The sequence below is a fragment of the Tetranychus urticae genome, chromosome 2, assembly GCF_039701765.1.
Source record: "Tetranychus urticae isolate SD_2017Ah chromosome 2, NJAU_TeUrti_SD_1.0, whole genome shotgun sequence".
Lineage (NCBI taxonomy): Eukaryota > Metazoa > Arthropoda > Arachnida > Trombidiformes > Tetranychidae > Tetranychus > Tetranychus urticae.
The window spans coordinates 6975176-7000062 of NC_142959.1; the positions used below are offsets into that span (position 1 = coordinate 6975176).

The 24887-nt window shown below is 32.4% G+C and overlaps 7 protein-coding genes and 1 long non-coding RNA gene across 10 annotated transcripts; 4 read left to right on the forward strand and 4 right to left on the reverse strand.

Annotated features, from left to right (window-relative positions):
• Positions 1-131: 131 nt before the first annotated feature.
• Positions 132-3236, reverse strand: LOC107366288 (uncharacterized). Its single transcript, XM_015933871.3, has 4 exons — positions 3069-3236; positions 1834-2090; positions 1500-1655; positions 132-1397 (listed from the first exon to the last, which is right to left on the reverse strand). The coding sequence occupies exons 1-4, from the start codon at positions 3230-3232 to the stop codon at positions 574-576; spliced, it is 1401 nt and encodes a 466-aa protein (XP_015789357.2). The 5' UTR covers positions 3233-3236; the 3' UTR covers positions 132-573.
• Positions 3237-3605: 369 nt separating this feature from the next.
• Positions 3606-6944, forward strand: LOC107366039 (uncharacterized). Its single transcript, XM_089267222.1, has 4 exons — positions 3606-3818; positions 4800-5056; positions 5236-5391; positions 5493-6944. The coding sequence occupies exons 1-4, from the start codon at positions 3655-3657 to the stop codon at positions 6314-6316; spliced, it is 1401 nt and encodes a 466-aa protein (XP_089123348.1). The 5' UTR covers positions 3606-3654; the 3' UTR covers positions 6317-6944.
• A 3089-nt stretch (positions 6945-10033) lies between these two features.
• Positions 10034-11288, reverse strand: LOC107366205 (protein MEMO1). Its single transcript, XM_015933788.3, has one exon. It carries the CDS (start codon positions 11070-11072, stop codon positions 10173-10175), a length of 900 nt encoding a protein of 299 aa, XP_015789274.1. The 5' UTR covers positions 11073-11288; the 3' UTR covers positions 10034-10172.
• A 522-nt stretch (positions 11289-11810) lies between these two features.
• Positions 11811-13517, forward strand: CSN1b (COP9 signalosome subunit 1b). Its single transcript, XM_015933872.3, has 2 exons — positions 11811-13083; positions 13148-13517. Exons 1-2 carry the CDS (start codon positions 11875-11877, stop codon positions 13394-13396), a joined length of 1458 nt encoding a protein of 485 aa, XP_015789358.1. The 5' UTR covers positions 11811-11874; the 3' UTR covers positions 13397-13517.
• Positions 13518-14089: 572 nt separating this feature from the next.
• Positions 14090-15443, forward strand: LOC107366070 (uncharacterized). Its single transcript, XM_015933643.3, has 4 exons — positions 14090-14267; positions 14385-14488; positions 14583-14695; positions 14764-15443. The coding sequence occupies exons 1-4, from the start codon at positions 14240-14242 to the stop codon at positions 15182-15184; spliced, it is 666 nt and encodes a 221-aa protein (XP_015789129.1). The 5' UTR covers positions 14090-14239; the 3' UTR covers positions 15185-15443.
• Positions 15444-16707: 1264 nt separating this feature from the next.
• On the forward strand, positions 16708-18506 carry LOC107366303 (uncharacterized). 2 transcript variants are annotated; one of them, XR_016198516.1, is made up of 4 exons: positions 16915-17069; positions 17644-17738; positions 17980-18179; positions 18256-18506. It is a non-coding gene; the product is annotated as an uncharacterized LOC107366303 (long non-coding RNA). The 2 variants fall into 2 exon arrangements; XR_001569622.3 differs by having other exon boundaries at positions 16708-17069; positions 17980-18506.
• A 132-nt stretch (positions 18507-18638) lies between these two features.
• veli (L27 and PDZ_signaling domain-containing protein veli) lies at positions 18639-19565 on the reverse strand. Its single transcript, XM_015933883.2, has 2 exons — positions 19137-19565; positions 18639-19073 (listed from the first exon to the last, which is right to left on the reverse strand). The coding sequence occupies exons 1-2, from the start codon at positions 19459-19461 to the stop codon at positions 18787-18789; spliced, it is 612 nt and encodes a 203-aa protein (XP_015789369.1). The 5' UTR covers positions 19462-19565; the 3' UTR covers positions 18639-18786.
• Positions 19566-19775: 210 nt separating this feature from the next.
• Positions 19776-24375, reverse strand: LOC107366255 (WD repeat domain 59). 2 transcript variants are annotated; one of them, XM_015933838.3, is made up of 7 exons: positions 23506-24373; positions 23177-23392; positions 22993-23081; positions 20928-22913; positions 20812-20841; positions 20538-20625; positions 19776-20461 (listed from the first exon to the last, which is right to left on the reverse strand). In XM_015933838.3, the coding sequence occupies exons 1-7, from the start codon at positions 23879-23881 to the stop codon at positions 19887-19889; spliced, it is 3360 nt and encodes a 1119-aa protein (XP_015789324.1). In that variant the 5' UTR covers positions 23882-24373; the 3' UTR covers positions 19776-19886. The 2 variants fall into 2 exon arrangements, with proteins under 2 accessions (XP_015789324.1, XP_015789325.1); XM_015933839.3 differs by lacking the exon at positions 20812-20841 and having other exon boundaries at positions 23506-24375.
• Positions 24376-24887: the final 512 nt, after the last annotated feature.

A 24887-nucleotide genomic window follows, 5' to 3' on the forward strand; every position in this document is an offset into this window, starting at 1 on the left:
TTTCAATTGTTAGTCAGAGACTTGAGTTGAAAGATGAATTGAATTAGCTATAATTGTTGAAAGTTCAAGAATTAATTGGGCTTGAATGAAAGTAAGAAAAGATTTTCATCAATGACAATTTATTCGTGGAATTGATATTCAAATAAACTTTAATAAAGAAGCTTAAATTGATGAAATATTTGATGACTTGAAAACAATGTAGACAAAATGTAATTTTTTTAAATACATATTCTTATTGAAGCAAAGATATTTAACATAGAACTAAATCATTTAGAAAAGGTAATTAAATAGACAGTTGATTAAAGTGGAGATGCTTGTTTAAGAATAGAATTGATTTATTTGAACCACATTGGATTTTAGTGAAAAAGTGGCCGTTGAGTTAGCATAGCTTCCCGTTTGATTATAGAGGAAACAATATTTCTTTTGTTGAGTTGAGATGTCGGAGAACGTTGGAGTTACTTTCAATATTTTTTTTGCATTTTAGTCATGATAATAATAAATTTAGAAGATGTATACGAATGATTAACGCAGAATAAAGATAAAGAAAAGCAAAAAAGATGTCTATATTGACAATTATTCGATTCTGGATTTCTTCTCCAACGATCCATTATCTTCGCTTCCTTTGATTTCATTAGTAATCTCCTCCACAGGTCTCTTAATAGCAGTAGCGTTAGTTGTTGTTTTAGAGAGGGTATCCATATCGGTTATAACATTTTCCTCTAAAGAATTATTTTCAGACTTTTTAATTTCGCTAATTTTTGTATCACCATTATCAGCAACATTGTGATCATCGTTACAGCTTTCACCATTGGCCACATGTCCATTATTGTTTGTTGTGATTGTTGTTGTTGTAGTCGGTGGGGTTGGTGTTGCTGTTGGTGTTAAAATAGTAGAGTTGGTGGGTGCGTCGGCTGTATTTTCAGCTGTACTATTGTTCAAATCATCTGAACTTAAATTAGAGTAACTTAGATTACTGTTGTCTCCATTAGTTATAATCTGTTGTCGTGAATTATCATCTGAACATAGACCTAAACCATCTTTACTATCTTCGATGCAGTTATATGCGCTACCATTATTTTTATCATTTCGTCCTAATCTTGAATCTCCATCTAGATCATCTTTAGTTGAATCATTACTCTTTTCTTCTACTTCGGAGGCATTAGATACAGGTACAGATATATTGGAATCATCATCTAATACTTTATCACCTCCACCGTTTGTATGAGAATCACCATTACCATTCTTTAAATCATCATCATCTTTTTCATTATCATTCTCATTTGCAACTCCATCAGGAGTAGGCATATTATCCAATAAGTTAAGTTTCATTTCTTTAATCCAATAATGTGTCCATAAAGTTAATTCTACTTTATGTGGAGTCCATTTAGCAGTGGGATCTACATATGAATGAAATGAAAGGAATGTAAAGTGTGATTACTCTTAGCTTGAGTAAAAAATGACAACAAAGAAATTATATAAAACAAGAAAAGATGACTTACCTTCGGCTTGTAGTCTGTCACAGGCGACTTTAATTTGGTCAGCGAAAGCAATAAATTCATTTACGGTATAATTGGTGTTTTCTATTCCTGGAACTGACATTAAACATTCATCCGCCATGAAAGGACAAATCTCTGGAGCATAAGCACATAAAATAGCTAAGACAAAATAAAAAAGTACCCGTATTAAAATCTAGTAAGAATAATTTTTTTTGCTTATTAGCTAAATAATGATTTTTAGATATTACTGATGACAGATTGACAACAACAAACTAAATCATCACAATCAAAAGATTTCACAGAAAATAATACACATCTAAAATAAATGACTAAATACCTGATGCGGTAGCAACTCCAATCCCTTTTAAATTGACCAATGCTGAAATAGCTCCATGGAGATTCGTTGGACATTTTTTGAAAGCTTTGGTGGATACTGCTTTAACTGCAGTTTCTGTATTCATTCGTACAAGATCCAATAAACCTGCACGATTTTTGGTTCGCCATAATTTCCATTTTGTTATCTGTACCAACTCATCATGCCGGATTTGACGCTCTTTACGCGCCGCTAAAATCTTTGGTAATTCTTCTTGATACCTAAGAAATAAAAATAATATTCAAGATAAGAATAAAAATATAAAACAAAGAAAATATATGTCACTAAATATATATGTGTAACTAATTACTAAATTAATAAATTGTAAAATAAAAGAATTATTACATAAGTAAAACTTTTATTCAATCAACTGATCAATAAAAAGCGCAAAAAGTTAATCTGTCAAAAAATATTGGATGCTAACAAGAAATAAAGTCAAAGGGAGGAAAGTAGACCGAGAGAAGCTGCCATATAAAGACCTTAAGAAATACAACGAATACAAAGATTTAACTCAATTAATCTATTCCTTATTCTTTAAAATATTTACCATAATAAATGAATATTGTAATAAGCCGAAAGATCCAACAATTATATATTGAAATAATATAAAAAAGTAGCGAGAAAAATTACGCTACATTTATGCTATTTTGTATGGAAAAAGATGGTAAAAGAGAGCATAAGACTGACTTGCTATCGGTTCAATGAAAATGGTGGCTTTAGTTGGTTGTTGAAGTTGTTTCTTGTTGTATGTATGTATGTTGGTTATATTGGGTAGAAAGAAGAGAAGAGAGGAAAGGAAAGGAAAAGAAAAAGAAAGAAAAAAAGAAAGACTAACTAAAAGCAAAAAGAAAGAGAAAGAAAGAGAAGTAAAAATTAAAACAAAGAAAGATTGAATAAAAAAAGGTTAAAATTAATAAACATTCAACTTGGATTGAAAAGTTTACCGGTATAAATAAGTGTTTACATCTCCAGAGACATACAACAACAAAAACTGTGAAATAGAGAGGCAAGTAACACGAGCAAAAAAGAGATATTCGTAAAACTCGCCTCTCAATCGTATATATATATACTATAGATTATAATATGAGGTAGAAAGAGAGTAAAGAAAGAAAAACCAGTAAAAGAAAGAGAAGAGAATAAGAGAGAGAGAGAAAAGAGACCGGGATAGAAAGATTATTAAATGAAAAATAAAGTCTTACCAATTATCCAATTTAATTGCTTCTTGTGGACCACTTTTTTTAGAACCACGAGTTGCCTGAGCTCGAATCTTGAAAACTTCCTTATATTGTGATAAAACATAAAGCCATTGGTTACTGCTACCCTTTGAAAAAAACTTAATAGAAGAATCATTTACAGTCGCCATTGTAATGTGCAATTGTGAGATGAAAATTCAGCTTTAACTGATGCCAGCAGCTTTAGCTGTGAAATGGCTTGTTGAGTTACAGTCTGCCCGTATCACTCACAACCTCTCATTTTTGAAAAAGTAAGAGACTTAGCTTTACGCTAATAAAACCTTAACTAGTAACAAGCCTCTTCAACAGAAGAGCCATCTGCTGGGATGTACACCCGATGAGTACCTTTTTGTTAACTTATGAGAGGTCTCACTGTATGTTGTGTGACTCGTAAGTTGGATGAGAAAAAAGGGGCATGAAAAGAAAAGAGGGGAAAACGAGTCAGACTCACAACATTTAGAGGAGAAGGTTGCCTGTTTTGAGTTGAGTTTAGTTTGTTTGAAAGCTTTCAACTGATGCTAAAGCTGACTCTCTATCTCTCCATACATTGATAATGGCGACTGTAAATGATTCTTCTATTAAGTTTTTTAGTAAGGCAACTAGTAACCAATGGCTTTATGTTTTATCACAATATAAGGAAGTTTTCAAGATTCGAGCTCAGGCAACTCGTGGTTCTAAAAAAAGTGGTCCACAAGAAGCAATTAAATTGGATAATTGGTAAGACTTTATTTTTTCATTTAATAATCTTTCTATCCCGGTCTCTTTTCTCTCTCTCTCTTATTCTCTTCTCTTTCTTTTACTGGTTTTTCTTTCTTTGCTCTCTTTCTACCTCATATTATAATCTATAGTATATATATATACGATTGAGAGGCGAGTTTTACGAATATCTCTTTTTTGCTCGTGTTACTTGCCTCTCTATTTCACAGTTTTTGTTGTTGTATGTCTCTGGAGATGTAAACACTTATTTATACCGGTAAACTTTTCAATCCAAGTTGAATGTTTATTAATTTTAACCTTTTTTTATTCAATCTTTCTTTGTTTTAATTTTTACTTCTCTTTCTTTCTCTTTCTTTTTGCTTTTAGTTAGTCTTTCTTTTTTTCTTTCTTTTTCTTTTCCTTTCCTTTCCTCTCTTCTCTTCTTTCTACCCAATATAACCAACATACATACATACAACAAGCAAGCAACTTCAACAACCAACTAAAGCCACCATTTTCATTGAACCGATAGCAAGTCAGTCTTATGCTCTCTTTTACCATCTTTTTCCATACAAAATAGCATAAATGTAGCGTAATTTTTCTCGCTACTTTTTTATATTATTTCAATATATAATTGTTGGATCTTTCGGCTTATTACAATATTCATTTATTATGGTAAATATTTTAAAGAATAAGGAATAGATTAATTGAGTTAAATCTTTGTATTCGTTGTATTTCTTAAGGTCTTTATATGGCAGCTTCTCTCGGTCTACTTTCCTCCCTTTGACTTTATTTCTTGTTAGCATCCAATATTTTTTGACAGATTAACTTTTTTGCGCTTTTTATTGATCAGTTGATTGAATAAAAGTTTTACTTATGTAATAATTCTTTTATTTTACAATTTATTAATTTAGTAATTAGTTACACATATATATTTAGTGACATATATTTTCTTTGTTTTATATTTTTATTCTTATCTTGAATATTATTTTTATTTCTTAGGTATCAAGAAGAATTACCAAAGATTTTAGCGGCGCGTAAAGAGCGTCAAATCCGGCATGATGAGTTGGTACAGATAACTAAATGGAAATTATGGCGAACCAAAAATCGTGCAGGTTTATTGGATCTTGTACGAATGAATACAGAAACTGCAGTTAAAGCAGTATCCACCAAAGCTTTCAAAAAATGTCCAACGAATCTCCATGGAGCTATTTCAGCATTGGTCAATTTAAAAGGGATTGGAGTTGCTACCGCATCAGGTATTTAGATATTTATTTTAGATGTGTATTATTTTTATGAAATCTTTTGAGTGTGATAATTTAGTTTTTTTTTGTTGTCATACTGTCATCAGTAATATCTAAAAATCATTATTTAGCTAATAAGCAAAAAAATATTCTTATTAGATTTTAATACGGGTACTTTTTTTATTTTGTCTTAGCTATTTTATGTGCTTATGCTCCCGAGATTTGTCCTTTCATGGCGGATGAATGTTTAATGTCAGTTCCAGGAATAGAAAACACCAATTATACCGTAAATGAATTTATTGCTTTCGCTGACCAAATTAAAGTCGCCTGTGACAGACTACAAGCCGAAGGTAAGTCATATTTTCTTGTTCAATATAATCTCTTTGTTATTTTTTCAGTAAAAAAAATGTGTAATCACACTTTACATTCCTTTCATTTTATCCGTATGCAGATCCCACTGCTAAATGGACTCCACATAAAGTAGAATTAACTTTATGGACACATTATTGGATTAAAGAAATGAAACTTAACTTATTGGATAATATGCCTACTCCTGATGGAGTTGCAAATGAGAATGATAATGAAAAAGATGATGATGATTTAAAGAATGGTAATGGTGATTCTCATACAAACGGTGGAGGTGATAAAGTATTAGATGATGATTCCAATATATCTGTACCTGTATCTAATGCCTCCGAAGTAGAAGAAAAGAGTAATGATTCAACTAAAGATGATCTAGATGGAGATTCAAGATTAGGACGAAATGATAAAAATAATGGTAGCGCATATAACTGCATCGAAGATAGTAAAGATGGTTTAGGTCTATGTTCAGATGATAATTCACGACAACAGATTATAACAAATGGAGACAACAGTAATCTAAGTTACTCTAATTTAAGTTCAGATGATTTGAACAACAGTACAGCTGAAAATACAGCCGACGCACCCACCAACTCTACTATTTTAACTCCAACAGCAACACCAACCCCACCGACCACCACAACAACAATCACAACAAACAATAATGGACATGTGGCCAATGGTGAAAGCTGTAACGATGATCACAATGTTGCTGATAATGGTGATACAAAAATTAGCGAAATTAAAAAGTCTGAAAATAATTCTTTAGAGGAAAATGTTATAACCGATATGGATACCCTCTCTAAAACAACAACTAATGCTACTGCTATTAAGAGACCTGTGGAGGAGATTACTAATGAAATCAAAGGAAGCGAAGATAATGGATCGTTGGAGAAGAAATCCAGAATCGAATAATTGTCAATATAGACATCTTTTTTGCTTTTCTTTATCTTTATTCTGCGTTAATCATTCGTATACATCTTCTAAATTTATTATTATCATGACTAAAATGCAAAAAAAATATTGAAGGCAAATCTAATGTTCTCCGACATCTCAACTTAACATCAAATCATTATTCTTCATGTGGACATTCAAATCTTATTGACATTTCACTCTTGTTTCCCTTCTCTTTCTTTCTCTTTCTTCACACACGCAAATCACAAAACATTCAACACACAACACATCATAAATCTATTCACAAAAAAACACTCATTTCTTAGTATGTCTTTTTATACATATGCTTGTTCTCTATCTTTCTATTTTTCACTCTTTTTTTGAGAAGGAAAAAAACAAAAATTATCATCTTTTCAAGGAAACGCAAAGAAACTCAAGATATCTCAATCGTCATCTAGCCTGGAGTTAAAGATCAAAATTATTTACTCCAATAATTTGGCATAAACTCTCAATGACCTTACTAATCAACTTTTTGCTTTTTGCTTTTTCTTTATTGTTCCACCAAAATGTGTATATTTCATTTGAAATGAAATTTGCAACAATTGATTGATTCGTAGTTGATGATAAATTAATTTATATTGTAATTCAACCTGCTGATTCCACTCATTTAAACTGACCAACAATTCGCCGGACAAAAAAAACACATTTTCCACGAAAATAAAAGGAAATTGGTTGAAATTTTGTAAAATGGAAAAATCTGCTTAGGTACTTTTTCTTTAAAGAAAGGTGCCTTCTCTTGCTCGCTCTTTGTCTAATTACAATCTTGACATTCACTTCACAATCAGTTAATTGGAAAGACAATTGCCTACCAGTAAAATCTCATCTGATGATCCAAATCACATCTATTTACTCCCTGTCTTTACACTTCTCTTCCCAGTCATCCGAACTGGTTCTTCCTCTCTAACAATTTCATGTTCAGTTACACACTGCTACGTTTCATTCCTGTTAACGACCTTTCCATCTTAGCCTTCTTCAACCTTTCTTTCTCCCTCTAATCCTCTTTCTTACCTTTCTTGCTGGCAACAACAAATCTTCAATCTTTAGTTAATTCCGCTCTTTTTCAGCTCACATTTTCCCATCACTTCATACATTTCAACTTTTTTCCTTCTGTTATCCATTTCAACCTGTAAAACTGCAACAATTTGCAGCTATTCACCATAAACTGAGCATCCAACCACCATTGTAATTAACAGATGAAACATCACCGTCCATTTAATTGTAATTTGTAAATTGATTCATAGCTATCATTTGAAACTTTTTTGTATTTTGTTTCGTTTTGCTCTGGGCTTATTGTAAAATATAGCTTAACAACCAACAAGTAAGCCAAGATTGCTTGAGTCTATCGGTTTACAGACTTTTTAATTTAACCAATTACTTCTTTTTTTTCATCTAACTCTTTCACGGTGATTAATAAATTGTGTTTAAATTTGTCAAGATCAACTGGAATAATAAAAAGTTACAACAAATCTACAAATCAGTCATTAATTTTTTTAAATCACTTTAAGCGAAAACTTTAACAACAAAGAAATGTTTATTGGAAAAAAATATCTATTATTTTTTAAGTTATCATTGAATAGGTTTAATTGAAAAAATAGGTAAATATGATAATAAATTACAGTTTCATTGGGAAATATTCACTTTTTCATTCCTCTATTCAGATTAATTTATGATAATCCCATTGAATTGTCTTTTGTTATTCTCGTTTTACTGATATCAGGTTTTTGTGTTTGTTTTTGCTTGAGTTTAGCTTGTGAGCTTGTTGAAAAACAGTTTGAATGGAGGTTTCCATAGAGGACGCAATGAAAATAGGTATACTCATCATCATTATCATCATCATAACACCTATTTATTTAATCATCTGATTCGTTGGAATGTTTTTCAATTCTATGATTTAACTAAAAACAGAGTCTCATTCAGCAATTGATCAATCATCGGTAACAAGAAGCGAAATATAAACCTAAACATTTACTATCGCTATGCAACAACTAGATTGATATAGAGAATTGTTAGAATGTAAAATTGTGATAAAAAATGATTGAAAAATGAATCACTTGAAAAGTTCAATAATAGTTCATCTATCAAAGATAAGTTAACAAAAATGATATCTTCCAACCAGGTGTAACATGTTAACTGTAAAAGGAAATGTGAAATAACCAGTCTTTTCAGGGGTTGTATAGCCTGTTCGGTTGGGTTTACTATAATGTTGGCCGATGATTGTTACCAAGAAATAATGGTGAAAATGAAGCTGACTGGCAAACAGTTAAAAATACTGGTAAAAACTAACAACAATCGTCAATTAATAATGGAACAATGATGATATCGATAATGAGAGAGGAAAAAATAGGCATGGTAGATGGATATAAAGATACAAATACAATGAGTTTATCCTTTGGATTGTTCACTTGCTTGGTTTTTTTGCTGACTTAACATAATGGCGAAATTGATTGCCTTTGATTTTGGCACACTTAGGTCACAATATTTTGAGATCAAGCCTTGAAATTAGACACAAATTGATGAAAACGATAATACACATGATAAATTTAATTTACACATTATCATTTCACTATGTCTCACCTTTGGCCTGAAGAGTAAACGCAGGATTTGTAACACAGTCATGGGTTTAACCAAATAGCCTATCAGAATGAAGCATAGGGTAATCAATTATTTTAGGTCCAGAATCATTGGCTTCAAACCATGTTCGAATTCTTTGGAGGACTGAAAGTATAATTGTGAACGATGCATGAACTATTAAAGGCTGCAAAAAACTAAGGGCAGTGAACACAAAAAAACGTTTCATCTCTGATGATTGGCGATAGGTTTTGATAAATGAAAACACAAGTGTGGTTAACAAGGAGATAATATTTTCTAAAGACGATTCAGAGAGATGAACAAAAAAGAGAGAAAAGTTAAGAGGGTTAAGAGGAAAAGGAAGGGATAGAATAAATTTAGATCACTGAACAGATGAACGTAGTTCTTGGAAGATAAAAACCAATAAAAATATCTGAAAAATTAAAGTATTGAAAAGAGGAGGTTCAACTTGAGATAGTTTTGAAAACAAATCAACCTTGGTCAAGTCTTTTCATATCTATGGTTATTTTTTCACAATATTTACTTTTCTCGGTGTTTTTGCTAAATTATTTTAAACAGCTTTTTCTCATTGATATGAAAATAACCAGGAGTGACGTGTTTTAAAACTTAACTGCGAGGAATATAAAGTTAAACTAATCACTCTCATTTGATTGTGAGCTGATTGTCTATAGAGAGAAGGAGAGAGAAAAGCTAAAGGAGTTCAATTAATTGAATGTATCAAGTAAGGACATTTTTCAAGCAAGTTTTATGGATAGGCTGATGAAGCAAATTACCATTGAAATTGTTGTCTACCTTGAAGCGGATAAAACAAAACAAACCTTGTCAATTTAGTTAATAAACGGACGGAAAGGCTCGTTTGGTAAAGATGAAAAGTAAATTAAGAAAGACACGATAAAAGTGAGAAAGAAGGAAGCTCCTGAAGACCATGAAAACGGTGTTTTCCAGTAAACAGCCGATTAGGTTTAAAGGCTTATCTTCTAAGTCAACTAAATAAACAATTAAAAAGGGCATGTCCGTTTCCTCAAGGATTCACCAAGGCTGGACTAATTTTATACATGTCCAGTAGTTTGACGAATGAATAAATAGCGGTTAAAAAATGAAAAGCTTTATTGGTGATGATGACGATGAGTAGTGAATGGTATTATTGGTAAGTATTTTGTTTAGCAGAAATCAATCACCGGTTACAAATGAGTGAACTGATAGTTCATTGAAATTTAGTTTTGTTGTTTCATCGATCAAATCGACAGGAGCCAGCAGCATAACTAACTGATGAATCTTGCTTGTAGATACATCGACTTGATTGGGCATAGTTGAGAAATTTGATAGAAATCTTTTGATTTTCGTTGGTATTCAAGATATGGACGGCATTGAGCAAAACACCTATTGGATGACGGCCACAAATCGTGTTCCCGTACTCTTTTAAATAACTTGTAAATTCTTTGGGGGAAGTTTTTTCAATTATACTCATACCAAGTTCATCAAGTTTCTGTATGGATTCATATATCTCTCCCCAGGTAGCATCATAATATTGGTAACTGAACCGTGATCCCCAGTGACAAAAATCAGATGATATAACAAAAAAGTTTTCAGGGTTGGCAAGGAATGGAGCAAAAATTCGACCATATAAAGCTTCTTTATCTGAGGATAAAGAGCCCACCATAACAGGCACAATTTGAAAATCATGGCCTTCCATAACTTTAGCAATGTATGGCATATGCATTTCAATACTGTGTTCATCCTCATCAGTATCTAAGGACATCTCTTCAAAGGCTCCTGTTTTATACAATGTTTCATACGTTGAATGGTCCACTTTTAAATCATATAAAGGAGTTTTGCATACTTTGGCTGGGGAAAGGGCGCAACCAGAAAGACGAACATGATGAGAAGGTCCAAGAATAAAGATGCGCTTGACAATGGATGGATCGATCTCTTTGTAAGCGTGAGCCGCACAAGCACCACAGTATTGATAACCAGCATGAGGAGCAATGATTGCTCGAGCAGGACCATAGACACTGGGTCCAGCTTTGGCTAACCAATTGTCCAATTGTGACCTTAATTCTCTTTCTGATGAGGAATACCAACTTCCAGAATGAGATGCTCTACGGATTTGGGATCGATCCTGACTCATTATTTCTTTACTATTTTTCACTTTATAAGTAGAAAAAAACAAAGATCTTTATCTGATAGTAATTTAAAAAATTGAGAGATTAATCAGTCACAAATTGGACATAAAATACAGAAAAGTAATTTGATATATTTTGTTATGCTTCTATTTACCAGCTTCCTATTGTATGACTCAACAACAAAATCAGTAAATATCAGAATCCAGTGATACTTATCGATATTTAACCTACGATATTGAATCGATACAATTTTTTTACACAATTAAATTTGATAATTTTTACTAAAAATAGTCTTTAGAAACTTTCAAAATGCAAGTTTTAATGAAATCAGAGATTCAAATGTTGAATTCTGCATCATTTTATCTATTTAAACACATTTAGACGCTTAAATTAGAAAACTAAAATGCAGTAGTTAAGTATTAAGTAGAAGACTTCATCATTCGAGTAATTCCTTGGACCTACTTTTTAGATCCATCAAATTTTGTTGAAACAAAGAAAACAATTAAATTTTTATTTTTTCTTTGGACATCTGAACGATTTCTGACTTTTTCATCAACTTTCAATGGTTTTATCAAATATTATTGTTACTCTATTAAAAATTAATTCTTGATTAATTATTTTTAACAATTTCTTTGTCTGTCATAAAAATTATCAAACAATGACAAAAGATGGAGCTGTTGATGTTGCTAAGCTTTTTTCTGTCCCCCTCGCAAAGCTGTTTACAAGGAAGATTAATAAGATTTCGCTGCGTGCTCTTCAGTTTTGTTAAATTTGTATTAAATTTGTTTTTGTTTTAATTCTACAAATATGGCATCAAACAATGTTGAACCCATGCAACTGGATATGCCGATGGACGATGGAAGCTCCGCTGAAGGTGGTGACATCGGCTCTACATGGAATGATACTTCCTATTCATCTAATTACCTGGTCGAAAATCCCACTCTAGACTTGGAATTTTATGCAAGTTGCTATTCTGGAATGGCTAAAATTCAACGTCTCCTATTCATTGCTGATCATTGTACATCTTTGCGTGTTGATGCTCTTAAAATGGCACTAAATTACATAAAAGAAAACACCTTTAATACTAGTTTATACACACAAATCTATTGCCGGTTAACAGAAGCCTTAAAACAGCAAGGTTTGACACCTGAAAAAGTTATTGGTCAAATAGATTCAGCTTGGATCGAAAGCCGCAGTAAAAAAGGTGCAAGTAATCTAGAAAAGCTTGACACGGATCTTAAAAATTACAAATCAAATTCAATTAAGGAAAGTGTAAGGAGAGGACATGATGACTTGGGTGATCACTACCTCAAACTGGGTGACATAAGCAATGCTTTGAAATGTTATTCAAGGTCTCGAGACTATTGTACTAGTGGTAAACATGTCGTGAATATGTGTTTAAATGTGATCAAAGTCAGTATTTATGCCCAAAATTGGAATCATGTGATGAGTTATGTGTCAAAGGCTGAAGGAACCCCCGAATATTCACCTAATAGTCCAATAGGCACAAAACTTCACTGTGCTGCCGGATTGGCTGACTTGGCTAATAAAAAATACAAGTCAGCTGCTAAGCATTTCTTAGCTGCTAATTTTGATCATTTTACGCCTGATTATTGGGAGATACTAAGTCCGAACAATGTTGCCATTTATGGTGGATTATGTGCATTGGCAAGTTTCAATAGGAGTGAACTGCATCGTTTGATTATCACAAGCTCATCTTTCAAATTGTTTCTCGAACTGGAGCCACAGTTAAGAGATGCCATCTCGAAATTTTATGACTCTAAATATGCCAGTTGCCTTTCCATAGCATCCGAAATGAAAGACAATCTCTTTTTAGACATCTATCTTGCTCCACATATTAAAATACTCTACAATATGATTCGAAACTTAGCACTGGTTCAATATTTTTCACCATACTTATCGGCTGACATGAACAAAATGGCCGCAGCGTTTAATACCAATGTGAATGCTTTGGAAAACGAGTTGATGCAGCTCATTTTAGATGGTCAAATTCAGGTATAAATTCATTTCTATTGAAACAATGAAAACTCAATAATTAATATCGTTTTTTAAATTTCAGGCACGCATAGATTCTCACAATAAGATAATTTACGCCAAAGATGTGGATCAGAGAACAGTAACTTTTGAAAAGGCATTCAATATGGGCAAGGAATGGCAGAAAAAAACTCGAGCATTAATATTGAGATCAGCGATGCTCGAAAATGGTAATATTATAGTTAGAAGTCCGCCTCAGACTCGTGGAGATGACGGTTCCAATCCAGTCACTCAAAATAATCACACAGCCAGCATCTCTGTTGTGGCTAAATAAAGTCGCTGTTGAATAATATTAAAACAATGATTAAAACAAGTGGTATATAATACATCTATGTTTCTCACTTTATTATTATTAACACTTCTGTGTCTCTTTAATAAATAATTTCTTAAATATATTTCATCAATGATATAATTATTACCTTGACTCAAATCAAAATTCAACCATTGAAACAATTTCAAAATATTCAAATTCAAAATTAAAATTTAGAAAGGCAGCAACTTTTAGATATATTCCTCATGTAACCAGGATAGAACTAAAAGTTCAATATTTTTAGCGAAATTGCCAGAACTTTGACAAATCATAATCGTTTCAATAAAAAATGCGACATCTCTAGTTGACTGAATTTATCATTTGCTCAAAGTTAGATTATGATCTTACTCTGTTAACAAATCTTCTGATTTATCAGTTTACAGCACCAGTTTGCAAACAACATGATTTTCCTCAACAGAGCTCGAATTTTCAGCTTAGAACATGTAATGCCATTCTCTCGGATAATTTCAATTGTCAATTATTAAAAATAAATCCAAATATAGCTCAATTGGCCGTTAAGCATTAAATATTAAATAATATTGAATTTTTATTGAGTTATATTATTTATGCAATTGATACAATTCCCAGACATTGCTGTTTTACCTAGAAAGTTGTCCCAGTGTTAAAATTGGCGCTTCAGATTTTGGTCAAAGGTGACTGGCCTATTTTGCAACAAACAATTGTTTCTTTATCAAGGATTTTTTATCAACAAATTATATTCCAGTTCAAACGTTGGACAAAGACTTTTTTACTTTTTATAAATTAGATTGATCATTGTTTAGTTTAATTTAACTGTGCTACTCAAAAATGGCTGAGAGTGGTGATCCAAATATCCGTAAGTTTGAAAATTGAATAATATTTTGGACGTACTTACTTGTACTTGTTAGTTAATGTTTGATTCTTCGTTTGCTTCTTTAATTGTACTACAATTGTATTGTACCTTTTCTTACAGTCAATATTAAAGTAAAAATGTTTGATGACAAGGAATATTTTAATATTCGCATTGATTGGTCTGATGTTGAATGCAAAACCAAACAGCAACAAGTATTTCACCAGGTAAGCCTATCACTTCATTCAAAAAACTTTTTATATTTTTCTGTGACAAAAATAACTGTTATTTTAAACATTCTGTACATGAAATTACCAACAGCTTGCAGCTTTCACAGGAATACCAGTAAAATACACTATGAGCTTAACTTTTAAAACTAACCGTCCAAATACGGACCGATTGGTCAGTTATTCCAACATAGAAATGAATCCAACGTAGGGAAATTCATATCAATATCCATTGTTCAATAGACTAATCCTATTCCTTTCTCTTGGTTTTTTAGTGGACTCAGATTGGCTCATTCTGGTTATGATTATTTCAATAGAAACGTTTTTGAAAGCGTGATACACGAAGGCGATAGATTTATTCTGGATACGTATATGGCATGTTCCTACGACAAGCATCTTTACATTAGCTATTTTTTAATCGATGAAAATCTTTCAAGTGAAAAAGGATGTACGAGGTTTCTGTGTCGCCACAAGACATCAAGAGCCTTTACTATGGCAAAAATGAAATTGATTACTAGTGAAAAAATGGCTGAACAATTGCAAACGATGCTTGTAAATCCCGAAGCAAATCTACCTTGGCCAGAACTGTGGGATGATGCTTTCATCGATTTGAATATTGCTCAATATCGGAATCCTCTTTGCATCTTTACAGAAGTTTATTATCGACCGCAACTTTATCTAAGAATGCGTGGCTAACTTATTACCAGATTACCAGATGCCTATGGATTGACCAAGATTTATGTGAAGTTAAATTTTGTTAAAATTTATCCAATAATAGACATTTAATATTCATTTTAGGGACAGTTTCGGCTAAGCTAAAAAAGGCTATCGTATTTTCAATTTTTACACTTTCTCACACAATCATTTAAATTTCATGCAATGCAACTGCGGGTGAACTGAAGTTTTTGTTAAACAATACAAAGTAAAGATGAATACAAACATTATTTTTTAACAATATTTCTTCTTAATCACTTCATTCTATTATACAAGTCATTGTAGAGTAAGTGAATATAAATTATATTGTCTCATTTGATACATTTACACGAATTTTTCCATTCATGAACCAGTCTTCCAGTAAGGTAACACTAACGCGTTTGTTTGATTCATTTTAACTATACAGGTATCCACTAAATCATAATCTTAAGCTTAATAAGAATCTTTTTGTTAAGTCTTAATAATTGAATACTTTTTAAGGCCTTTGTTTGGATGGCTCTTATTGGGATTTTTTGCTGCTAATGAAAGTCCAGTTGATTGAAAGTTGAAAGTTAAAAAGCTGAATAGGTTATTGACTATAGCGAGCATCAATATCAATAGCATTTACATTTTCCCTCATTTGATATCTGATCTCAGTTAACAATGCAAGTCCATTCAAATAAACATCCGTGTATCATGTTCAATGTTCAAATGATTTCAAGTAGGAGGATTCAATCTCATGATCAACAAAATCGAGTTACAAAAAGCAAACTCTAAAACAAATGCATGTTGTTACAAAACATGTGAATGTAAATATCGACTGAAAGATACAAATAGCTTATTAAATGCCATGTCCTACAAAACTCGTAAAACACTATTAAAATAGCTTCAATGTAAATCTCACGACTGTGTTGGCCGCTGTCAATATGTTAATCAATGGCAATCATTATCAAATTAGGTGGATACTCTGGTTCGATTACTTTCTCTGAGACCTTTTTTTGGCTAAAATTTAGGTTGACCTTCATTCTTTCAATATCATCGAAAGTAACCATAGAGAAGGTTGATTATCGATCGACTTTTACCAGTCTAACTTGTGCTTTCTCTAGTCTTTACCATTTATCTTCCTCTTCTCTCTTCTCTTCTTCTTCCTTTTCTTCTCTTATTGACTTCTCTTTTATTTTTTTCAATCCCTAATCATTTTTCGATTTACTATGTTCTCATCTTCATCATTGCACTTTCCTTACACAACACCAAAACCCAACAACTTTCTATTCGTTTTCCTTTCCTCTCTGACTCTTTCCATCCTTACACAGTGAACAAGTTAAATTAAGCGATAGCAATAAAAAAATATGCTTCTAATATGCAAACAAATTAATTGTTCAGTTTGCTTTTCAGAAATCCAATCCAATTTGGTTAACAATAATTCAAGCTGAAGCAACCTCTCTTTTCTTGCCTTCTAAATAAGAGATTGCGGAATAAGCTACATTCAGTTTCCCTCAGTCATTCAATCCTATTTTTTGCTCGCTTAACATGGTCTTCGCTTTTTAATTAACCTTTGATTCATTTTCTTGTATCATCAGCTAATCATTCTGCCAGTAATCAAATCTTAATTATTCTAACTGACATACAATCAAGTATTAATATAATTTTTACTAGCATTTCTTCCTCTTTTCCCTCTATATATCTCTTTCTCTCGCTAAGTGTCTCCCTTTGCTTCACTACCATTATCAAAAAGTCAAAACCTTAGTAAAGCCAGTGTATCCTATCAACATCAGTGTTCATCATAATCATAATAATAGTAATCTCTCTCTCTCTCTCTTTCCATTTTTCTTTCTCTATTTCATTCTAATGCATCGCCATGATTACATATTTTATGGAATCCTTATATGTAAGTATCATTTTCATTTACTGATTGTACTTTTGCTATCTCTCTGTAAATCCGAGCTTCGATTTTCTTCTCTTTTTCTTCCCTCTCAATGATCTTCCTCTTTTTTGCCTTTACTTCTCAATTCTTTTTTTTCTCGATGCTAAGAACCTTTCTTCGCCTTTTTAAATCCTCTCTTGCTCAGGCTCCGATCATGTAAAGAAAGAGATAAATGAAAAAAGCTAACTGTAAGGGATGGAAGATAAAAGAGAAGCCTTTCCAAAACCAAAATTTATTTAATTTCAACTGTCCAATATTTATCCTCTTTATTTTTAACCTTTTGCAATGTGATTCTTGTGTTATTCATCAATTCCTAGCCTTACCAGCCATTTACGATGGCAATCATGATAATTTTACCTTCTTTCTCTATTTATTTGTATAAAACACCTTATAATCGATTACTATGTCTATTTTAATCTATGATCCACCTATCTATTCTATCATTAATCGTTGTTTTCTTTCTCTAATTCATTCAATTTCACTATCAGTATTAACATCATCAACATCTCTTTATACTGACTTTTTTGTTTATTTAAAGCTCTCATTCTACGCCAATTTGATATATTTTCACATGAAATGTACACTCTTCCTGCAATTCAAATTCACTGACTCTAATATCCATGAGATTATTGGGTAAGTTCTTGATTCTTTATATAATAATTTCCCTAAAATGTCATTTATTCACAGTTTTACTAACCAATTTTATATAATCAAACGTATTGTTGTATATTGGATTTATTTTTGTTTCGCAGTTTTATTTTAAATGTTCCATAATTGTGATTATTTTGGTTCAATTGAATTGACGTTGTATTTAGTTTGGATATCACTTCATATTTTACTTATTGCGATTTATTTTTATCTCTCTTTGTATTAGGCCTTATTTCATGGTGGTTTTTTCACCTGAGACTTTATCTCTGTTGGACTCTACAGCCAATTGACTTGAAGAACCACTAAATCCCATGATCATTTCATACGAGAAATTCATCGAGATCTTCAAAAAGCCTTCCTCACTCAATCGGGTGGTGGTGTGAGAGCAGTTTCGAGCTTTTACTAATTTCATCACAACCTCCTTGAGTGAGTGAGGCTTTCAATTCAATCATCTACTTGTATTGATCAAGTTAATCTCCAATATTATTAATTTTGTATCCAGCCAAATTCCATACAAGCTTTCAATCACTAAAATCGGATTTTGATTGATTAATGGCACTCCATTTGATTATTTACCATCATATTAGCTAATGGAGTTTAAGTTGATAAGAGTGATCAACAATTTCTGAATTTCCATGTTACATTTAATTATATTATAAATATTCCATGTATGTAACTCACTTTACTTGTTAAAAATGATGAGTAAAACATTTGCATGAATGCCTTATAAGGTCATGCATGTTTTCCCCCTAATATAATATACTTAAAACTAACTCAATATAATTACTGTGGGATAGTTTTTTGATAAGTTGATTAATTATTGGATTCCATAGAAATGAATATCATACAGTTTTTCAAAACTGGTCACGCAACTCACATGGAAAATTGGATTTGAAGCATTGATTTTTAATCTACAATAGATTTATAATAGACAAACACAATGAGGTTACACAAAGGAAAAAATGTAAAAGGATTGATTTGGAAGCATTGGTTAAAAAATGTTGATTTTAACAAGTCTGATTAAAAGGAGAAACTAGTTTTTGCTTCGACGAACCATTCTTTGTTTATCAAATCTCATCTCCATTTCTTCTAATACTTTCGGTGTATATCGAACAACCAGAACAACTTTTCCTTGAGCTACTTTTAATAGTTCAACAGCCTCTTCGTGATTTCCGCCTTCCACATTAACACCGTTGATAGAGATTAGTTGATCTCCTCGTCTTAAGCCACCTTGTCGATCTGCAACTCCACCAGGAATGATTCTTGAAATGTAAATTGGTGAATTTTGTTCTCTTCCTCCCATAACATTAAAGCCTAGACCTAAATATAAGACGAGTAAAGATATTAGAAACAGTTAGGCATATAATATAGTATTTAACAAACCTTCATCAGTTTTTGGCAATTCTACTATTCTCGGATGAGAGTGGCCTTCACTAGCAGCAAATACAGCAACTGTAGCCTTTGCCGTAGCAGAAGCTCTGATATCAGGACTTCCAGTGATGTCCACTGTTTCATAAACACGTTCATAAACTTCACGAACAGCATTGAAAAAATCAGATTCCAATACTTTTTGAAGAGCAGCTAATTTGTTTTGATTAACATCTGATCCCATCCATACAGAATATTCAGTCCGTTGCAGCTTTCCGAGCAATTCAACGGCTCTTTTAATATCACTTTCCAAGTTGAGATCTTCACCAGATAAAGCCATTATTGACACCTTCACAGACTTTGATTTACCTAATAATCAAATTGGTCCCCACTTAAGATAAACAGTTTTCAAAACAAAATAAAGATAACAATTCTTAGGTTGAAAGATATGCAGACTGAATATCTTAGACATTTACAAGGCTGCCATCTAGTGTTTAGATATTGTCTCGAATGGTCACGACTTTTTTTGACCAGAATTTTCATTCTCATAAGCATATAAAATGTTAATCATTATTCATAAAATAACATTTCAAAAAAATTAATTACCACCAACATTTTAATGAAATTGAATGATGAAATGAAAAACAATCTAGATTCAAGAGTTTAAATTATATCTTTATCAAAATGAAATGATCTCTTACAAAGAAATAAAAAAGTAACATTAAATGATAAGTTGAGATAAATTATTTGTGTGTGAGAGTAACTTTAGATATTTTTTTCTTCTAAAATACATTTACACCCACAACCTGTAGGACAATTATCATTATTAGTGAACCAGTTGAACATGTGCTTTGCGTGTCCTCCATGGCCACAGACTTGACAAAAGCTGACTATTCCTCGAACGGATATATTACAAAGTGAACAATTAAGATTTAATCTTTTACACTCCATGCATTGACTTGATGATGAAGTTGGACAGTGGTTTGAACAATATTGACATATAGAGATAATGTTAATTGATCGTAAGGTATCATCTTGTTGAAAGTTAAAGTTGTCTTGTACATATTTCATTAGTTGGGTTCGTTTACCAAGTAAACCCCAACGAAGAAGTAAATCGCCGTACATTTGTTTAATGCAATCAAAATAAAGGTTTAGTCGAGGATCCAACATTTTACCATAAATTTCAGCCTTTTCAGCTTCTCTTTGGTCTCTTAATAAAGCCATCTCGTTACAATTGTAACGATACGAGTCAAGAATAGCATGAGGAGAATGTAATTCATTTTCAACTGAATCACTCCAAGAGTTTGATCGATTTCGTTTGAAACTTTTTATTGCAGAAACTGTAATTTAAAGTAATTAAAAATTAATTTAGTTTTGATAGACAAAATCATTTCAAGTTTGCTATAATATACTCACTTATGCTCCAATCATCAGATATTTTCGTAACAACTGGGGTAGTCGAGGTTGATTGTTCGGAAATTGTACTACATCCTGATTCTCCAGGCTAAAAAAAACAAACATAATTAACCATTAAAATTGATTAGACTGAATTTTTTTAGTGTTAGCATTGTTAGGAGCAATAACAAAACAGATTTAGTAGCGAGTTAAAAAATAAAAAGGTGATTAAAGAATTCAAAATGACTAAAAATCAAACATCAAAAAGGATGCAGAATCATAAAAGACTCAATACCTTTGACAGCTTTCTCAAGAGTTTTGGAAGCTAAATCATGTTGAATAAAAGAAAATTGAATTTTTGAAATCAGTGAAATTGAGCAGAAGTCATTTGACAACGTTAAGAATCCTTACCACATAATTAATTAAACTACCGTCATATTCAGAAGTACAGCGCTGAGGACAGCCTAGTTTACCACAATTTGTACATCGTGAAGAAAATAAACAGCATAACATAGCTGCAGTCTGAATGTCTCCCATTGTTAAAAGGTAGAAGTCAATCAAAGATTGAATCATTTTACGTCCAAACGGGTGAGTGGCCCATGGTGCATCAGTGCTAAGATGATTATAAGAGTTCCAGTTTAAAATAGGATCGCAGGAAAGCATAGCAAGATTCCATGTTTGATGAAGATCTTTCCGGTTCTCTTCATATGCAACTGCAGCATTTTTTTGACACATTTCCACTCTACTTTTGTAATTGAAAATATACTTTTCAGCTAATCTACGGTTACAAGGCATTAGTTCCGAAGCATTATAAATGGTAATTGGGCCACAACGCATACTTGCTAATGATATGTAAGACCGTTCTAATCCTTGAGACTGGAAACGGCGCAATTTTGAATCATCACCATAATAGTAAGGGAATGATGATATTGAATAATTATCTTGAGATTTACCAAAATCTGTGAAAGATTTAACTGGCATCGGCGCAAGAGGACGGTAATTAGTTTGCAAATAAGCTGATAAATCAGATAAGGCTCTAGGTGTATGGTCATTTGAATCATTAATCCGCTGGAAATAAGACATCTTTCCAAAACAAATTAAAAGATCAGCTCCACAAAAACGAGCTCCACAAATTTTTGGAAAAGGAACTTGGGCATCATGGAAACTACCATAAAGAGTTGAGTAGTCAGATGAAGAGGTGCTTGTCGCGTTGTTGGGAAGAGAGCTAACGTTCAGGTTGACTTTACGGTCTAATGCAGTAGCAAAATCTCTTAGACAGGGTTCTAAGCACGGACGGTTTTGCTTGACTTGTTTTTGTGCTGTGTTACTTAAGATACGAAGAATCTCACTGCGTCTAACTTTGTCCAATTCACCATCGTCAAGAATCTCGAACGTTGGTGCAATACCATTAGGATAGGAATTGGGAAAAGTTACTTTGAGTTTAACTCGAAGGCCAGATTTGTATGATGCTTCCACACTGACTATACAATAACGTTTAATTGGATTAAAATCATCAATTCTTAAATTTGAACTAGTAAATTGATAAGATTCTAGATTCATAAGAGCAAATTCATCTTGAAGATCAGGTGGAGTTAGTAATCCTGAGGAAATGGGTTCAACAGAAGCTGCCTTGTAGTTCTGAGATTTTGTTGAAGATGGCGAAAATGACTTGGTTTTGTAATTAATTAAAATATCCTTAGATTCAGATGATTTGGCTTGATTATTTATCTCATGTAAAGGTATTTTTCCACGATCGGGAGTATTACGTTCACTAATATCACTATTTGGTGTGTATTGCACTTTGTTATCCAAAAGTCGGATCGAATCACTTTTTCCCTGAGCTTGAGGAGAGGTCATACCAATATTTATTGTATTACAAATAAATATACTCCTATTTTCAACTTCTCCAGCCGGTGAATAATCAAGTGGGTCGACGACTCTAACTTCATTGAATAATGATAAAATGGGTTTATCTACAGTCCATATACGAAGGGTACTATCCTTAGACCATGTGACTAGCTCAGCAGCGCTGATATCTGGTTTCCAACGCCACCCAAAATCAATGACTACATCGGTTGGACCAAAAAAAGAATGCACAGGTTGCTCTAAATTGTTTGTATTCCATAGCCATAACGAATTGATGTCACCAGTCCGTCGAAGTTGCGGTACCACTACTGTGATCAATCCATCTCTAAATGGAGTAAATTTAGCTCGCCAAACCGGAAGTTTGGTGGGCAAAACAACTGGCTCTTCTTGAATAACAGTTGATAATTCCCAAAATTTGACTGTACAATCCTGACTACAAGTGGCAAATTGTGTGGCATTATACGGATTCCAGTCAAGTCCATGAATACGTTGATCATGAGCTGAAATATAGTGTACAGGATTGGCGATTTTCTGTAAAAAAATTATGAATTGAAAATTATTTTTTGCTAGAAAATAAATTGAATTGGCTAAAGAGCTTTGGTAATATTACCCTTTTATCCCAAATCCGAATGTCCCCCTCTAATGCTGTTGCTAAGATGTTTTCATCAGACTTGGACCATTTGACTTGACTTGGGCCAACTGCAAACAAAGCAGGATAATTTATGTCAAAAATAGGATGGTACACAAAGCCTTGGTAACAACAAATATAACCTTGATTTTGTTTACTGACTTACCTACAGATGAAAATCCTAAACAAGGTCTTCGGTGTTCTCTGAGATCCCAAACGTAAACGAAAGTGTCCATGGAACATGATGCCAAAAGGTTTTGATCAAAAGGAGCCCAGTTAAAGTCAGTAACAACTCTACGGTGACCCTTCAACAATATTTCGGGTTCAGGATTTCTTTGAAATCGCCTTGTATCAGAGACTATTCCTTTATCCGAATTGACATCTATAGAAAAGAAACACAATTCATAAGAAGCGTTATTTAAATTCTGTAGCTGCTTTCATAACAATAGAAAAGAGGAAAATTGAATTTTCACAAAGCAAAGATAAAGTGCTTACCGGCAAATGAATAAACCGCAATGTAGTGATAATAGCTTAGACCAAGATAACTAGTTTTATGAGGACTCCATTCGGAAGCTGTAACGTCCCATTTAGATGATCGTGCAACCGACCGAGCTATCTTGGACGGGTTGTCAATGTCGATAATATAGATGTTTCTTGAATTTGACAAAGCAACGTAACGACCTTTGGAATGGATCGACATGACATCAGCTTCGATGTCTTTGTGTTCCGCGGTGACTTTCTCATTACTCCAACGGGTAGACATTTTGATAGATCTGCAATCACAATTTGAACTGGTAGTCAAGAGAGTAAGTTTTGAAATAAGCAGCAAGATATGAATGGAGATATAAATAGAGAAGAGAGAGGTTGTCATAAACCACTGACATTAACAACAGCAAGTGAAAGTAGCAACAATAACAGCAAGATAGTAATTAAATGTTTCCTGTGATCTATATTCCAGATATTAATTTGGTTGTAATGGCGAACCCTGGACATCCTTTTACTTCAACATAGATTGAATCAACAATAGAATAAAAGAAGTAGATTTACAAAAAAAAAATTTGGTGTTGACTGGAGGAAGAAAAGTTAATGACAACAAGCTAAATAAAAATTTTGACCCATTAAAGGAATTATTGATGAAGTTCCAAATATATTATAAAATTAAAAGATACAAAGTAATAGGTAGTCAAACAGATAAATAATTAATCTCATTCTGTATGACGTTATCATTTTAATTTAGACACAGCGATTAACTAAAAAATGAAAATAAAAATGGTAAGAACTGTGAGAGAAAGACAAGTAAACACTACAAAATAACATACACAAAGGAAGAGAAAGAAAGAGCAGATGAAGAGCAAGAGCAACTGAGTGAATGTAATAGCGCTACCAATAAAGCAAGTATTAAATCAATGGATGGGGAAATCAAACAACAAAAAAGTGCCTTTCTTAAGGTCAAATTGTAGTCAATTTTCACTAACAGCAATAACTTGTTTTTGATCTACGTGATCAATCGTGATCTAGAGCCTATTTGAAGATAATCTAATCAGTTTGTATTAAATGTATCAAGTTTGATTGTTTCTCAATTAACATCTTTTCTAATCGCCTACTTTCTTCATTGTTACCATTAGAGCTGCAATTAATTCCTCCATTAACTCGCTGTGATTTAACCCATTCGTCTAAGCAACAATCTATTGATGTTTGTATTGTATTTGAATGAATGCAATTTTGTTTTGCTGGTTCGAGATCAAATAATATAAACTGAAAAACATGCATAGATTACATCGATTTGATTGCTACTAATCAGAAGGGTTTTTTCAAAATAGATTCTGTATTACATTGGTACAATATGATTCACAATTAAAGTTTCATGGCCAATTTGA